Below are 17895 nucleotides of genomic sequence, written 5' to 3'. Positions count from 1 at the left end.
GACCGTATGTGCCTATGCATGTGAACCTTGCGCTAGAGTAGGGTCGGCTGATCACCAACTAGATTAAAGTAAACAAATTAGTTCATTTTCATGACACTGAAAATTTGGAGTTACAGATATTGTATTCATATTTGTTGTGCATGTGTCAAGTAAATACTAGAGAGAATATTTAGTTTGTATCTTTATTTTCTAGCTAACTACTGTATACACTGAATGTGCCATATCAGGTCAGGATGTTGTGCTAGCAATAGGCACATGATGTGATCATGATATCTGGAGGAAAATGTATTTTTGTCTAGATTAACATTTTAAATCTAATGCAATAGTGAAAAAAATGTCCCACTCATATGGCCGTCATATGCCTATATTGATGATACTGGCAGTTTCTCTTAAGAACATTCATCACTTTTTTGCCTTTGCTTCCTGTTATTCCTGCCTCCTCTAGTCACCATTTCTGGACAATCCTGAGGGATGTTGAGGGCACTCAAAATGTCTGCACTGTCACTGTTGAACCACCCTTGTTTCACAATTAGAGCCACAAATGCTTGTCATATGACAAGGTTTACATTTTGACTTCATTAAAGTTCATGATTAAATTAAGTTGTGTTCACCTTTGGACTGACCCCCAAATCGATGATAACTCCTATTATACTATGTACAAAACATTAACAACACCTTCCTAATATTGAGTTGCAATAGTAATGTTTTGTACACTCAGTGTATATACTATTATATTATATAATTATTATATATAATACATTTGCAATTTAGCATATGCTTATATCAAAAGCAACATATAGAAATGTTCATACATTTCTATATGGGTGGCCCCAGCTGGAATCAAACCCACAACCCTGGTGTTGCAAGGGCCATGTCCTACCAACTGAACCGCACAGGACCACTTAGGGATTTTATTTATCATAAAACACATGTAGCCATTCCGGGGCAAACCAAATTTCCCTTGGGGGACAGTAAAGAAAAATGTTGGCACTGTTGTTGTGTGTGTATTTCAGTGGGCTGATTGGGCGCTCCTGGGCCATGGTGTTTATGAGTGGTGGCTACAGAGTGAAGATCTATGACAACCAGCCTGGCCATGCTGCCAGGGCCATCCAGGAGGTCAGGTCAGTCCTGAAAAATAAGGCGAAACATTAACAAAATGTCTCATAACAACATCAACTCATACATAACAACTCATACATGACCTAAATACCCCTCAGTCCTTTTTGCACTCACACTGAAGACACAAGACCAAAACATGATCAGTGAATCCTTTTAACTGTATAAACCCTGTGTGGCCGCTGCTGACCCCGGCACACATGTATGACAGAGTCGGCATGGATTCAGATCCGCTCCACTGCCCTTTGACTCCCCTCACCCTCCCCCTATCTTCCCCGTCTTTCCAACACTTTACTATCTCTTCAATAAAGCAAAAAAATGGGCACTACCCCACTCCTTAATTATTATAATAAAAAATAAAAAAAATGTATAAATCAATCAACAACCATATAGTAGTACTGTGTTAAAAACATGGTTGAACATTACGACATGACATAGGGCTTTAGATGAATATGGTCCTTTTTTTGTTTTGTTTTTTATTTAGCCTTTATTTATACAGGTTTTTCTCATTGAGATAAAATCTATTTTTCAATAGAGACCTGGTCCAACAGCAGCAGGTCCTATCTCCCCTATGATGTATTTTTTTTAACATTATATGTAATAGGATTTAACCACAGATAGAACAATGAGCCAGATATTTCACCAGATATATAAATGTGAAGCATCCAGTTGGCATTTCCACTATCAAATATGGTGATGAGAGGAAGCCCAGTGGCCAAAACTAGAATCTATAACAAACAGAGTGGACTTTGTTTTGTAGACTTTGCCTTTTGCCAAAGTTTCAAAAAAGTGTGTTGTTTAGAAGGAGTGCAAGGGCGAGTTATTGCACAAGCGCACTTCACAGAATAGGCATTCCCTAACAGAAATATGCAAATAAATGCTAGAACACACCAATAGGATCTCACTAGCTCGTGCTTGGCTCTGCCCGCCTCCTTGCTTGTTCTGCCCACTATGATTAATTTGCTCCTATTGAAAACGACAGGCACTGGTCTATCTTGGGTTAGTTATAAAAATCTGGTATCCATCATACCACTGGCCTCAGCATAGAGCTACCGGAAAGATATGTTTACGTATAAAGTTTTCATTTACTTCACTTTGAAATGACAGTTTGAAAAACAGATGTCTGTTTGGATTATTAAGTGATTTGACCACTACTCAAAGCCTCGAAAGCATAGGGAATGGACCATTGCATTTATTGTTGGCTCGAAAACCAACCTGGTAACATTCAGTTCTCATGGTTACAGTGAGTTCAGATATGTGCCCTGAGGTTTTGCTTCAGTTTGACGTTTCTCTGTTATTGACTGTCATTGTATTTACATAAAGGCTGTCATGTAAATGATGCAATCTAATGAAACCACTAATGTTCAGCCCATTCACAATGTGGTAAAGTTCTCAACCTGTCTGTTGTTATTGTGTTTTGCCAGTCTCCCATGGTTTTTGTAATGGGATCAATCGGACAGGTACAGATACGGTGTTACAGTGTATTAATTATGTAGTCAGGTGGCACGCAATGACTCTCCTTCATATTCCAGAGGTCACTGAGTTTCTGTATAGTTATGGGTCATTGAACAATACCTTGGGTTGTGTGTGTGCCTGTGTGGGTGTGTTAACCCATTTTCCTTGTGTGGTGGCCCAGGAAACAGCTTGAGGAGCTGCAGGAAGCCCACATGCTGAGGGGGCAGCTGAGTGCCTCAGAGCAGCTAGCCCTACTGAGCAGCCACGATGACCTCCCTCAGGCACTAGAGGGAGCCTTCTTCGTCCAGGTACAGTAGGCTGACTGGTATGAGTATCATCTATGAGGAAAATGCCCTTTCATGCAGGAATAGCAATAAAACTTCGCTAGGATGCATCTCAATCAGAGTATGTGAGCGGAGTTGAGTGGTCGGAAATCCCGCTCCACATCCTTTGCAAACGCTCCTTCATAGAAAGAAAAATGCTGCTCCAAATTCGCTCCATTCATTAAAATCACAATTTAACCAACACCCATCTATTTTTGTGACTACCTGGACCTACCATTTGTTTTGAAGTATTGAAACCAAACCATATGATTTGAATGAAAAGTATTTTAATAAACAACAGGAAAAGGTGACTGTAAGAAGCGCTCATCATTTTAAATATGCTACACGTCGTATTAAACAGCATATAAACACTTTAAATAGGTCAGGAGCCAGACAGGTAGCCTAAGAAGGAATTAAAATGAATTATTTAGGCTATATTATTGAAATTATTTCAAGGCTATAGCCTACAAAGAAATCAATTGTAAAGCATTTGCGAGAGCGACACACTAGGCTGGCAGGGACATTAAGCGCTCAGCATTTAAATAACATTTCGTTGTATTAAATAATTAGTCTATAAATTACACATATAGGCTGCGACTTACTTAGAGTTAAATACAAATTAAACAAAAAATGCCTTATTAGGCTCCATCTACAGTGCCTTTGAATTCATTTTTAGAAACATGAGTTTGGCCAGAGTTTGTGGTTTCAGCCTCATGCGATGGTGCCTGGAGACCAGGCCAGCAGCGGAGAATACCCACTCAGCACATGCAGAGCCACTGGGGGTGCTAAACACCCTTCGGACCACTCTTGCCAGGCTTGGCAGGGATGCGTAGTTGTTTTTAGATTTTTCTGTAGGTAGGATTTTAGGTAAAATAACCCTATCAAAACAGAAAGCTCCTTGAAAGAGGTAATATGCCAGGACTATTGGGCCAAAATCAATGATGGCCTTTTGTATAGATAATATAACGAAAATTAACGAAACTTTTAAGAGATCTGATTTTTAAATACTTTGCTACAATGACACACTTAGCTAGCTACCCACCTCGTTCCTTTCTGTTGGAATTTGCACGTAGTAAGTACACCATCATGGTATAGTAAGTACACCATCATGGTATAGTAAGTACACCATCATGGTATAGTAAGTACACCATCATGGGATAGTAAGTACACCATCATGGTATAGTAAGTACACCATCATGGGATAGTAAGTACCAGAGGTGGGACAAAGTCATTGTTATGCAAGTCACAAGTAAGTCTCAAGTCTTTGCCCTCGAGTCCCGAGTCAAGTCGAGTCAAAGATGAGGCAAGTCCCAAGTCGAGTCAAAAGTCAAAGCCATCAAGTCTCAAGTCGAGTCCAAAGTCCTACATTTTAGTTTCGAGTCATTTCAAGTCCTCTTAGCAAGCCTTTGCAAGTCATTACAAGTCCTCGTAGCAAGTCTTCTCGAGTCATAAGGCGCAAGTCCAAGTGAAGTCACGACTCATTGATGTTAAAGTCCAAGTCGAGTTGCAAGTCTTTGTACATTTTGTCGAGTCGAGTCTGAAGTCATCAAATTCATGACTCGAGTCTGACTCGAGTCCAAGTCACATGACTCGAGTCCACACCTCTGGTAAGTACACCATCATGGGATACGTGTCTTTTCAGATTCCGCAATGATTCCTTAGTTGTGGACACTACATCACCGCACTCCCTCTCTTGCTCTTGGTCCTCCTCATCTTTGTAAGTCACCTTGATTTTTTACCTGTGTGTTTTATCAGTTTCTTTATGAAAATATTTAATATACTAAATGACAGTAGCTAAAGCAAGTGGCTATAGCAGCACACTAGTAGACTACAAATGCATGCTGAGCCGGGCATGCCCTGAGCTCATAAGGTGAGCGCTACTGGAGCGAAATTGGAGAGGGTGAGAAGGCCGATGCTCCAGCCTTTGGGAAAGTCGCTCCACGCTCCAGTAAAATTGGGTACACTCCGCTCCAGCTCCACTCCAGCTCCACTGGTCACTGGGTCACAGGGGAGATCGATACATGGTATTTCACATAGGCTTAATCATTACAGTGTATCGATTCAAACTTTCAGGAACATACCATTGTGTCACATTGTGGAGGAGAACAATAGAGGGTGTTTTAGAGAGTTACAGGGAAATTCTGCTTGGAAATATTCAGAGTATTTCCTGTCACCATCTGAGACCACAATTTCCTGGTTCAGATACGTTTCCTCACTGACAGCAGTTCACTCCTCCTTTGATTCTAACCTCATTTTGGATGAATAGGCTTTATAATCGTTTTCCCACTTAAGACTTATAATATGAGGGAAATATTTTAGGCAAAGTGTGTCCCGCCTCAGTGGGTAATAGTTATTATTTTTGTATCTCTCTTTATGTGAGGGACATACCATTTTATTTGTGAATGTGTCAGGTAAGCCACTGACCCAGCCAGTTACTGCTGCTAGTTTAATCTGGTAACATGCGACTTTGTCATGGAGTTATTATTTTACTGTTAAAGACATAGTAACCATTGCAAGGGTGACTGACCAACACACCTTACCTTACCTGCCCACAGGAGAGCCATCAGGGCTTAGAGAGAAACACCTGGAGGTGTTAAGCTACCCTGCGGCCATTTTGTAGTATATCCAAGCTGGTTAGTTTAGTTAGAAGGTGAAAGAGCATTGTGAGGTAGAGAGCATCATGGCTTTCAAGACATTTGTCTGTGCATATGGTTGTGATGAGCAATGCATAACAGGACTAAGCACAAGCAGTGTTCTGTATTCATGTATAAGAAGCGATGACCACATCGAATCATATCATGTTTTTCTCAATGTGGTTTCTGTGGTTTGTATTTGTATTGAAACACGAATGACAGCAGTATACATAACCCTCTTGTGACTGGGGATCATGAGGAGTGCTGGGAGACATATTTAGTAAACCACCATTCCTGAGTCATTGGAGATGTGACATTTCCCCTTATTGTTAGAATTTTTTTCAGTAAAAACATGATCATGCCCCAATATTCCTTTTCAATCTTAAAGTAACTGCCCAGTGAAAATCTCACTTTTAAAAGTTAATATTCTGTCAACCTACAGTACGCCGTGAAGGACTGAAATCCTGCAGCGCCCGCAAGGTCCCCCTGTTCAAGAAAGCACATATACAGGGCATTGAAAATGGGTCGTGGATGGGTATTCCAGCATGACAATGACCCAAAACACACGGCCAAGCAACAAAGGAGTGGCTCAAGAAGAAGCATATTAAGGTCCTGGAGTGGCCTAGCCAGTCTTCAGACCTTAATCCCATAGAAAATCTATAGGAGGGAGCTGAAGGTTCGAGTTGCCAAACGTCAGCCTCGAAACCTTAATGACTTGGAGAAGATCTGCAAAGAGGAGTGGAACAAAATCCCTCCTGAGATGTGTGCAAACCTGGTGGCCAACTACAAGAAACGTCTGACCTCTGTGATTGCCAACAAGGGTTTTGCCACCAAGTACTAAGTCATGTTTTGCAGAGGGGTCAAATACTTATTTCCCTCATTGAAATGCAAATACATTTATAACATTTTTTACATGCGTTTTTCTGGATTCTTTTGTTGTTGTTATTCTGTCTCTCACTGTTCAAATAAACCTACCATTAAAATTATAGACTGATCATTTCTTTGTCAGTGGGCAAACGTACAAAATCAGCAGGGGATCAAATACTTTTTTCCCTCACTGTACAGGTAGCTGGAAAAGCTGTTTCTTTGTGTGTGAAATAGAACAATTTACGTTTCCCAGCAAAAAAACAAATAGTTTGAAAGTACACCATGTTTGTTCTCATCAGTCTTTACATTGTATTTCTGTATGTCCTAATATTTGTTTATAATGTTGCACTGAAGGTCCCTGTTGCCACTGCAATAGGAAAATGTGTTAACTTTACTGTCACATTGTCTCTGCTAAACAACGTGTGTGTGTGTGTGTGTGTGTGTGTGTGTGTACAGGAGAGTGTGTTTGAGGAGATTGAGGCCAAGCAGAGTGTCTTCCAGGTGGTGGAGAGTCACGTGGGAGAGGGCGTGATCCTCAGTAGCTCCACCTCCTGCCTGTTGCCTAGCAACGTCTTCTCCCGGCTCCAGAACCGGAAGCGCTGCATCATATCTCACCCGGTCAGTACAGCGCTAACCCAAACACCAAGGCTGTGTCCAATATGGCGCCGTAATCCCATTCCTTTTGGCCAGAGCCCTGCACAGCATAGGGAACAGGATGCTATTTCAGATTTGCACAAACTCTCTCTCCCTGTCCGAGGCCAGTACTTTTGGTGTTTGCACAAGGGAATGACCCATCCATTCCAACAGTAAAATGTGTAACCTTCAGGTTCTAATCCCTAGGTTGCAACACTACATTTTATTGCAGTCCAGTCCAGTACAGTGGGGGAAAAAAGTATTTAGTCAGCCACCAATTGTGCAAGTTCTCCCACTTAAAAAGATGAGAGAGGCCTGTAATTTTCATCATAGGTACACGTCAACTATGACAGACAAAATGAGAAAAAAAAATCCAGAAAATCACAGTGTAGGATTTTTTATGAATCTATTTGCAAATTATGGTGGAAAATAAGTATTTGGTCAATAACAAAAGTTTCTCAATACTTTGTTATATACCCTTTGTTGGCAATGACACAGGTCAAACGTTTTCTGTAAGTCTTCACAAGGTTTTCACACACTGTTGCTGGTATTTTGGCCCATTCCTCCATGCAGATCTCCTCTAGAGCAGTGATGTTTTGGGGCTGTCGCTGGGCAACACGGACTTTCAACTCCCTCCAAAGATTTTCTATGGGGTTGAGACCTGGAGACTGGCTAGGCCACTCCAGGACCTTGAAATGCTTCTTACGAAGCCACTCCTTCGTTGCCCGGGCGGTGTGTTTGGGATCATTGTCATGCTGAAAGACCCAGCCACGTTTCATCTTCAATGCCCTTGCTGATGGAAGGAGGTTTTCACTCAAAATCTCACGATACATGGCCCCATTCATTCTTTCCTTTACACGGATCAGTCGTCCTGGTCCCTTTGCAGAAAAACAGCCCCAAAGCATGATGTTTCCACCCCCATGCTTTACAGTAGGTATGGTGTTCTTTGGATGCAACTCAGCATTCTTTGTCCTCCAAACACGACGAGTTGAGTTTTTACCAAAAAGTTATATTTTGGTTTCATCTGACCATATGACATTCTCCCAATCCTCTTCTGGATCATCCAAATGCACTCTAGCAAACTTCAGACGGGCCTGGACATGTACTGGCTTAAGCAGGGGGACACGTCTGGCACTGCAGGATTTGAGTCCCTGGCGGCGTAGTGTGTTACTGATGGTAGGCTTTGTTACTTTGGTCCCAGCTCTCTGCAGGTCATTCACTAGGTCCCCCCGTGTGGTTCTGGGATTTTTGCTCACCGTTCTTGTGATCATTTTGACCCCACGGGGTGAGATCTTGCGTGGAGCCCCAGATCGAGGGAGATTATCAGTGGTGTTGTATGTCTTCCATTTCCTAATAATTGCTCCCACAGTTGATTTCTTCAAACCAAGCTGCTTACCTATTGCAGATTCAGTCTTCCCAGCCTGGTGCAGGTCTACAATTTTGTTTCTGGTGTCCTTTGACAGCTCTTTGGTCTTGGCCATAGTGGAGTTTGGAGTGTGACTGTTTGAGGTTGTGGACAGGTGTCTTTTATACTGATAACAAGTTCAGGTGCCATTAATACAGGTAACGAGTGGAGGACAAAGGAGCCTCTTAAAGAAGAAGTTACAGGTCTGTGAGAGCCAGAAATCTTGCTTGTTTGTAGGTGACCAAATACTTATTTTCCACCATAATTTGCAAATAAATTCATTAAAAATCCTACAATGTGATTTTCTGGATTTTCTTTTCTCAATTTGTCTGTCATAGTTGACATGTACCTATGATTAAAATTATAGGCCTCTCTCATCTTTTTAAGTGGGAGAACTTGCACAATTGGTGGCTGACTAAATACTTTTTTCCCCCACTGTAAGTATTAGAGAACCTTCTGGACTTTACCCCCTCTTCCCTCAGTCGCCTAACAACTAGCTAACCACTGAAATTCCACCCTTATCATCGCCTTGAGGCTGAAACACACACACATACACACACAGTCCTTTGTGGCCAGAGAGACGAGTTCACCTTTACCTGGGAAGGTTTGTGTGCATGTGCGCATATGTGTGTGGTGAATGTTTAATCCCCCCATGGTTTTACCTCAGTGCCACTCCTTTCAGAGAGGCCTTCACAGAGGGAAATGTGTGAGATAATCCCTGCTTATGGCTCACAGAGTAATGTGGTCCAACAGAGAAGAACACACCCTGGGTGTATATATAGGGCTGTGGAGGTCATTACATTTTGTCAACCCGTGATTGTCATGCAGGTAACTGCCGGTCTCACGGTAATTGACCGTAATTAATATAAACATGTTTAGGATCTCCAGCTTCCACACATAGTCTACAAGCCACTGATGCGGACCTTTGGAACATCTATATTTTAAAAAGTATAATAAATCAATTTAATATAGCCAACACCATCACAATAAATCCATTATTTATTTCAGGCCTTATGTTAGGCCCTGATCTGGCTATGCCATATGGCTGTGGGCAATACTAGTTCATTTAGCAGGCAAGATTTGCTTATGATTCCCGTGGTATTCTTTTATAGAAAGAACAATACAATTGAACATAGCTGAATAAAATCGAAAATATATTTTTCCCAAAACAATTTCCGAGGGACTGTGTACATGGAGCTATTCTGTGTTGAGGTCCTCCTATAGTGAGGGAAAAAAGTATTTGATCCCCTGGTGATTTTGTACGTTTGCCCAGTGACAAAGAAATGATCAGTCTATCATTTTAATGGTAGGTTTATTTGAACAGTGAGAGACAGAATAACAACAACAAAAAACAGAAAAACACATGTCAAAAATGTTATAAATTGATTAGCATTTTAATGAGGGAAATAAGAATTTGACCCCCTCTCAATCAGAAAGATTTCTGGCTCCCAGGTGTCTTTTATACAGGTAACGAGCTGAGATTAGGAGCACACTCTTAAAGGGAGTGCTCCTAATCTCAGCTTGTTACCTGTATAAAAGACACCTGTCCACAGAAGCAATCAATCAATCAGATTCCAAACTCTCCACCATGGCCAAGACCAAAGAGCTCTCCAAGGATGTCAGGGATAAGATTGTAGACCTACACAAGGTTGGAATGGGCTACAAGACAATCGCCAAGCAGCTTGGTGAGAAGGTGACAACAGTTGGTGTGATTATTCGCAAATGGAAGAAACACAAAAGAACTGTCAATCTCCCTCGGGCCTGGGGCTCCATGCAAGATCTCACCTCGTGGAGTTGCAATGATCATGAGAACGGTGAGGAATCAGCCCAGAACTACACGGGAGGATCTTGTCAATGATCTCAAGGCAGCTGGGACCATAGTCACCAAGAAAACAATTGGTAACACACTACGCCGTGAAGGACTGAAATCCTGCAGCGTCCGCAAGGTCCCCCTGTTCAAGAAAGCACATATACAGGGCCGTCTGAAGTTAGCCAATGAACAGCTGAATGATTCAGAGGAGAACTGGGTGAAAGTGTTGTGGTCAGATGAGACCAAAATTTAGCTCTTTGGCATCAACTCAACTCGCCATGTTTGGAGGAGGAGGAATGCTCCCTATGACCCAAAGAACACCATCCCCACCATCAAACATGGAGGTGGAAACATTATGCTTTGGGGGTGTTTTTCTGCTAAGGGGACAAGACAACTTCACCGCATCAAAGGGACGATGGACGGGGCCATGTACCGTCAAATCTTGGGTGAGAACCTCCTTCCCTCAGCCAGGACATTGAAAATGGGTCTTGGATGGGTATTCCAGCATGACAATGAAGAAGAAGCACATTAAGGTCCTGGAGTGGCCTAGCCAGTCTCCAGACCTTAATCCCATACAAAATCTGTGGAGGGAGCTGAAGGTTCGAGTTGCCAAACGTCAGCCTCGAAACCTTAATGACTTGGAGAAGATCTGCAAAGAGGAGTGGAACAAAATCCCTCCTGAGATGTGTGCAAACCTGGTGGCCAACTACAAGAAACGTCTGACCTCTGTGATTGCCAACAAGGGTTATGCCACCAAGTACTAAGTCATGTTTTGCAGAGGGGTCATATACTTATTTCCCTCATTAAAATGCAAATAAATTTATAACATTTCTGACATGCGTTTTTCTGAATTTTTTGTTGTTATTCTGTCTCTCACTGTTCAAATAAACCTACCATTAAAATTATAGACTGATCATGTCTTTGTCAGTGGGCAAACGTACAAAATCAGCAGGGGATCAAATACTTTTTTCCCTCACTGTATATGCTTAATTTAGAGTTATTGTGCAACTTTAGTTGTGATACAAACGTTAGGCTATATATTTTGATTTCTAATACATTCTAAGGCTGCATGATGCGACAAATGATTATTTGAAAAAAGTTACATGAAATGGAAACGCTCTGCTCTGTTTCTTTCGCATGCTGCACACACTTCATCAGTCTCTCATTCACAATTTGATAAGCACTTGATCATATTCTCACGCAGTTTCTTCAATTTAATCTGGTCTTTACATATAGCCTACTAATATATGTGTGGAATTATTTTTGATTTAGAATGGCCCACAAAAAAAAGAAAGTAATCCATAGGTTACATGCAGTTAGGTAGGCTACAACGTTTGTAAAGCGGATTAATGTGCTTAGTTTTTACGAATTGAGTAATAAATATAGCAGCACGAGAAAGCTGGGATCCGCTTTTAAAAAGTGTCCTGTCTAAACTCTGTTTTCACAGGCGATTACGCAATGACTGGGCTTATAAGAACACGTTTCAGTAGGCTCTGTAGGCTATGGGCTCTCCATCCATGTTCCAGAGGTCTTGGGCTTATAGGCTACATTTTGAGTTATTTGGCCTCTTTAATTGTGATACAAACCTTTGCAAAATATATAGGCCTATGGACTAGGCTACATGATACATGCGACTGTGATTTGAAAAAGTCACAGAAAAATACATGCGCTGTGCATCATTCACAACTGAAAATATTCTCACCATTCAGACTATTCTCAATTTAATCTTGTCTTTACATATACTAAACAATATGTATCATCCGCCTGTCGGAACAGGAGCAGGGTAAAAAAATACATGTCATCTGTATGCACTCGAATAGCAAATAGAAGACGCTTTTCCTGCGGTTCAGCCAGGCAGGCTACTCCAATTGTAAAGCAAAGCAATGTGCTTAATATATGGAAAGTTGAGAAATAAATATAGTAGGCCTAGCTGATAGAAAGCTGATGGGATCCTCCTCTTTTTAATAGAGGCCATCAAAACGCTGTTTTCTCACGCAATTGCATAGTGTATAGAAATTGTATTCAATGCATCAACGAGCTCCTATTCCGCTCAAACTCTGAATGCCAGGGCTCTTATAAAGTGTTTGATTTGATTTTCGATTGCATTTGCATTGATGTCAGGGTGATTAGAGGGACAATAGAGCGCTGAGTACCGGCCATTAGCAACTGTCCGTTAGCAAGTTTCAGAGGCATCAGAGCGCAGTTTTGGAGAAGCCTAGTTACCGTGACTCAACGGTCACATGGAATTTGACTGAGGTCATGACCGGTGTGGCGGTAATGCGGTCACCGCAACAGCCCTAGGTGTGTAGCATAGCATCGCAATAGTCTCAATTAGCTTCCTTCCCCCTGTCTCCTCTCCCAAATCTGTACTGATGTGAGAGAGCTGGACTAGTGAAACTCCTGGTACACGACCACCATATTGTTTTCACCCACCCTGTTTTTCTAAATCCTAACATAAAGAAGTGAGGCACTAGGGAATGTTCCCTCTAAACTGCGCACGGGCACGCAGCTCCCCGGGACTTCCGCGCAGAAGAAATATAATCCTGCGCAGATAAGCAGGAGATTGAATTTAACTCAACTTTCTAGAGTTTTCCCCCTTAGTTACCCCTATCAATGTTTCCCTTTACTGTGGGAATTATGATCAAATCAACACAATATTAGCCACTTTCAATGCAACATACCGAAACAAAACTAACTATGCAAGACTTAGGTAGTATGCAAAACTAACTATGCAAGAGATTCTGTTGTAGGCAGAACGCTTCGGAGTAGGATTCTATTGCATTGACACGCATGACTCAGCCCGTACTCTACACAGACCGGTGCGGCATAACCAATCAGAGCTGCAGTAGGCCTATATGCAACTAGACCATTGCCATATATGGATCTGTGCCATTCACTTTGAACTGGACTGTGTTTACAGCATGAGCAGTCGTGAGTAGATGTGCTTGTTTTGAGATCAAAGCGAGAGCTGCATGTAGCGACGTGTGCACATTTGTTCATATCCTATGCTAGTTAGTGAGTTATTAGCCCAGTTATAGATAATATGTAGTCAGTAATGGGGGAGATTTATTCCTACAAGAGCACAAAACGTGTACATTTCTAGACATCTTTGAAAAGCGAGTTGGATAAGAGCTTATTTTTTTGTCTTAAAGGGGCAGTGTTATATTTTGAGACGGTCTTGAATAAGCTAAGTAGCCAATAGGCAGAGGGTAGCATAATTTGGCTGATTCCTGTGATAATGGTATGGGAATAATAATGCATTTTATTTTGTAAAGAGTTTTCTTGCATCAAACACCACAACAACATTTTCAGTCACCTCCTTGTCTGAAGGACAAGTGGATAAACAGGTTAACGTCAAGCCCTACATGTTTTTTTCACGCCAGGACAGCGGAGTCACTCACCACCTTCCGGAGACATTTGAAACCCCACCTCTTTAAGTAATACCTGGGATAGGATAAAGTCATCCTTCTACCCCTCCCTTACCCCCCCCAAAAAAACATTTAAAAAAAACACATTGTAAGTCGCTCTGGATAAGAGCGTCTGCTAAATGACGTAAATGTAAATGTAAATGATATAGGCCTACATTGAACACCACATATTGGCTGCTACTGTAGGCTGAATGATAGAACAGCTATTTCTATGTTAAAATGTTATGGGATGCTTTTTCTCCATTGTTTTTGATGGTAGGCCACTCTGGTAGACCTACGTTATGATCAAATAGCCACAGTAGCCTACTTGACCACTGTCTCAAACTGTAACTTAAAGCGGGTAGAGCCTGTGTTCAGAGTAAAACATTTGAGGGAACATTGGCACTAGAGAATGAAGAGATGGTCTATTGATATGGAGATGGTCTCTCTGTTGTTGTTTGAGCTGACAAGTTTCGATCCCTACAGGTGAACCCGCCCTACTACGTGCGTCTGGTGGAGCTGGTGCCACACCCAGAGACATTGCCGGGGGTGATGGACACCACCTATGCTCTGATGACTGCCGTGGGCCAGGCTCCTGTCAGGCTGAAGAAGGAGATTGATGGCTTCGCCCTGAACCGTGTGCAGTACGCCATCATCGCTGAGTCCTGGAGGCTGGTCAAGGTGGGAGGCAGACTGAATACTGTGCAACATACCCTCCTCTCTTATCACTGTATTGGTCTGTTAAATAGTTAGGAACCAAGGGATTATTTCTCAGGAGTGGAGGTGGATTTTAGCTGTTGTTGACACTGGCAGTCCTTGTAGACAAGAGTCCCTCAGTCCTTGTAACTTTGGACTTTGGATCCCTAATAGTTCTTCTGATGGTCATGTCTAAATGGGAGTGGAGGGGGAAGTCTCTGTCAGTTGCCTTCAGGTCTAATCTCCATGCTATCTTTGCAAAAGTGTAACTGTGATACAATGGGGACATTGGGGACTAAATAAATCTCTTACCTGATGACAATCTCTATTACCACCACACGGATGGAGGAGATGATTCGGCCCGATGTGTCTTAGTTCCAACTCCTAGTGCTTGTTTAACCTCTTAAGGATCGGACCCTTTTTTTCAATTTTCGCCTAAAATGACATACCTAAATCTAACTGCCTGTAGCTCAGGACCTGAAGCAAGGATATGCATATTTTTGATACCATTTGAAAGGAAACACTTTGAAGTTTGTGGAAATGTGTAATTAATGTAGGAGAATATAACACATAAGATCTGGTAAAAGATAATACAAACAAAAAAACATGCAGGTTTATTTCTTTATTTTTTAATCAGCTTTGAAATGCAAGAGAAAGGCCACAATGTAGCTCAGCTGGTAGAGCACGGCGCTTGTAACGCCAAGGTAGTGGGTTCGATCCCCGGGACCACCCATACACAAAAATGTATGCACGCATGACTGTAAGTCGCTTTGGATAAAAGCGTCTGCTAAATGGCATATTATTATATTATTATATTATAATATTGCAGATTAGGCGCAATTTAGATGTTGGCCACTAGATGGCAGCAGGGTGCGCGCAAAGTTTCAGATTGATCCAGTGAAGCATTGCAATACTGGACTATTTTGTATCAAGTCTGCCCAAATGTGCCGAATTGGTCAATTGATAAATTTTCAAGTACAGTCGTGGTCAAAAGTTTTGAAAATGACACAAGAATTGGTCTTCACAACGTTCGCTGCTTCAGTGTTATGAGATATTTTTGTCAGATGTTACTATGGTATACTGAAGTATAATTAAAAGCATTCCATAAGTGTCAAAGGCTTTTATTGACAATGACATTAAGTTTACGCAAAGAGTCAATATTTGCAGTGTTGACCCTTCTTTTTCAAGACCTCTGCAATCCGCCCTGGCATGCTGTCAATTAACTTCTGGGTCACATCCTGACCACATCCGAATTTGTGGGTTTTTGTTTGTCCACCCGCCTCTTGAGGATCGACCACAAGTTCTCAATGGTATTAAGGTCTGGGGAGTTTCCTGGCCATGGACCCAACATGTCGATGTTTTGTTCCCTGAGCCACTTAGTTATCACTTTTGCCTTATGGCAAGGTGTTCCATCATGCTGGAAAAGGCATTGGTCGTCACCAAACTGTTCTTGGGTGGTTGGGAGAAGTTGCTCTCGGAGGATGTGTTGGTACCATTCTTTATTCATGGCTGTGTTCTCAGGCAAAAATGTGAGTGAGCCCACTCCCTTGGCTGAGAAGCAACCCCACACATGAATGGTCTCAGGATGCTTTACTGTTGGCATGACACAGGACTGATGGTAGCGCTCACCTTGTCTTCTCCGGACAAGGTGTTTTCCGGATGCCCCAAACAATCGGAAAGGGGATTCATCAGATAAAATGACTTTACCCCAGTCCTCAGCAATCCAATCCCTGTACCTTTTGCAGAATATCAGTCTGTCCCTGATGTTTTTCCTGGAGAGAAGTGGCTTCTTTGCTGCCCTTCTTGACACCAGGCCATCCTCCAAAAGTCTTCGCCTCACTGTGCGTGCAGATGCACTCACACCTGCCTGCTGCCATCCCTGAGCAAGCTCTGCACTGGTGTTGCACCGATCCCGCAGCTGAATCAACTTTATGAGACGGTCCTGGCGCTTGCTGGACTTTCTTGGGTACCCTGACACCTTCTTCACAACAATTGAACCTCTCTCCTTGAAGTTCTTGATGATCCGATAAATGGTTGATTTAGGTGCAATCTTACTAGCAGCAATATCCTTGCCTGTGAAGCCCTTTTTGTGCAAAGCAATGATGACGGCACGTGTTTCCTTGCAGGTAACCATGGTTAACAGAGGAAGAACAATGATTTCAAGCACCACCCTCCTTTTAAAGCTTCCCGTCTGTTATTCTAACTCAATCAGCATGACAGAGTGATCTTCAGCCTTGTCCTCGTCAACACTCTCACCTGTGTTAACGAGAGAATCACTGACATGATGGCAGCTGGTCCTTTTGTGGCAGGGCTGAAATGCAGTGGAAATGTTTTTTTGGGATTAAGTTCATTTTCATGGCAAAGAGGGACTTTGCAATTAATTGCAATTCATCTGATCACTCTTCATGACATTCTGGAGTATATGCAAATTGCCATCATCAAAACTGAGGCAGCAGACTTTGTGAAAATTAGTATGTGTGTCATTCTCAAAACGTTTGACCACGACTGTACATAACTATAGAGAACATACAAAAATGATATGGTAATACAAAATGTAAGTTTACACACTCCCAGGAATGTCATACATGATGGATCATTAGCTTATACACTAACTTTCACGCCGGGTGGGGTGGGTGTGGAGCTAGAGACAGCAGGGGTTCAAACTGTAGAATCCATTTCCTACATTTGAATATAAAAATTGATTTTATCAAACAAAACTATGCTACATTTTATCTCTGGGACCCTTAGGATGACAAATCAGAGCAAGATTACTGAATGTAAGTACAGTGGGGAAAAAAAGTATTTAGTCAGCCACCAATTGTGCAAGTTCTCCCACTTAAAAATATGAGAGATGCCTGTAATTTTCATCATAGGTACACGTCAACTATGACAGACAAATTGAGAAAAAAAATCCAGAAAATCACATTGTAGGATTTTTAATGAATTTATTTGCAAATTATGGTGGAAAATAAGTATTTGGTCACCTACAAACAAGCAAGATTTCTGGCTCTCACAGACCTGTAACTTCTTCTTTAAGAGGCTCCTCTGTCCTCCCCTCGTTACCTGTATTAATGGCACCTGTTTGAACTTGTTATCAGTATAAAATACACCTGTCCACAACCTCAAACAGTCACACTCCAAACTCCACTATGGCCAAGACCAAAGAGCTGTCAAAGGACACCAGAAACAAAATTGTAGACCTGCACCAGGCTGGGAAGACTGAATCTGCAATAGGTAAGCAGCTTGGTTTGAAGAAATCAACTGTGGGAGCAATTATTAGGAAATGGAAGACATACAACACCACTGATAATCTCCCTCGATCTGGGGCTCCACGCAAGATCTCACCCCGTGGGGTCAAAATGATCACAAGAACGGTGAGCAAAAATCCCAGAACCACACGGGGGGACCTAGTGAATGACCTGCAGAGAGCTGGGACCAAAGTAACAAAGCCTACCATCAGTAACACACTACGCCGCCAGGGACTCAAATCCTGCTGTGTCCCCTGCTTAAGCCAGTACATGTCCAGGCCCGTCTGAAGTTTGCTAGAGTG

At 42.1% G+C, this 17895-nt stretch overlaps 1 protein-coding gene across 2 annotated transcripts in view; it reads left to right on the top strand.

Moving 5' to 3' along the window:
* LOC121571699 (lambda-crystallin) overlaps positions 1-17895 on the top strand; it is a 36826-nt gene that overhangs the window by 267 nt on the left and 18664 nt on the right. The window contains exons 2-5 of one of the 2 annotated variants that reach the window (XM_041883324.2): positions 1014-1121; positions 2753-2879; positions 6851-7012; positions 14136-14330. In XM_041883324.2, coding sequence (XP_041739258.1) covers positions 1014-1121; positions 2753-2879; positions 6851-7012; positions 14136-14330 — 592 coding nt within the window. The remainder of the gene's footprint in view (positions 1-1013; positions 1122-2752; positions 2880-6850; positions 7013-14135; positions 14331-17895) is intronic. The other variant, XM_041883325.2, reaches the window with a different exon arrangement.

Source organism: Coregonus clupeaformis, chromosome 29 (genome assembly GCF_020615455.1).
Source record: "Coregonus clupeaformis isolate EN_2021a chromosome 29, ASM2061545v1, whole genome shotgun sequence".
NCBI lineage: Eukaryota > Metazoa > Chordata > Actinopteri > Salmoniformes > Salmonidae > Coregonus > Coregonus clupeaformis.
This window is presented reverse-complemented; position numbering and strand designations above follow the sequence as displayed.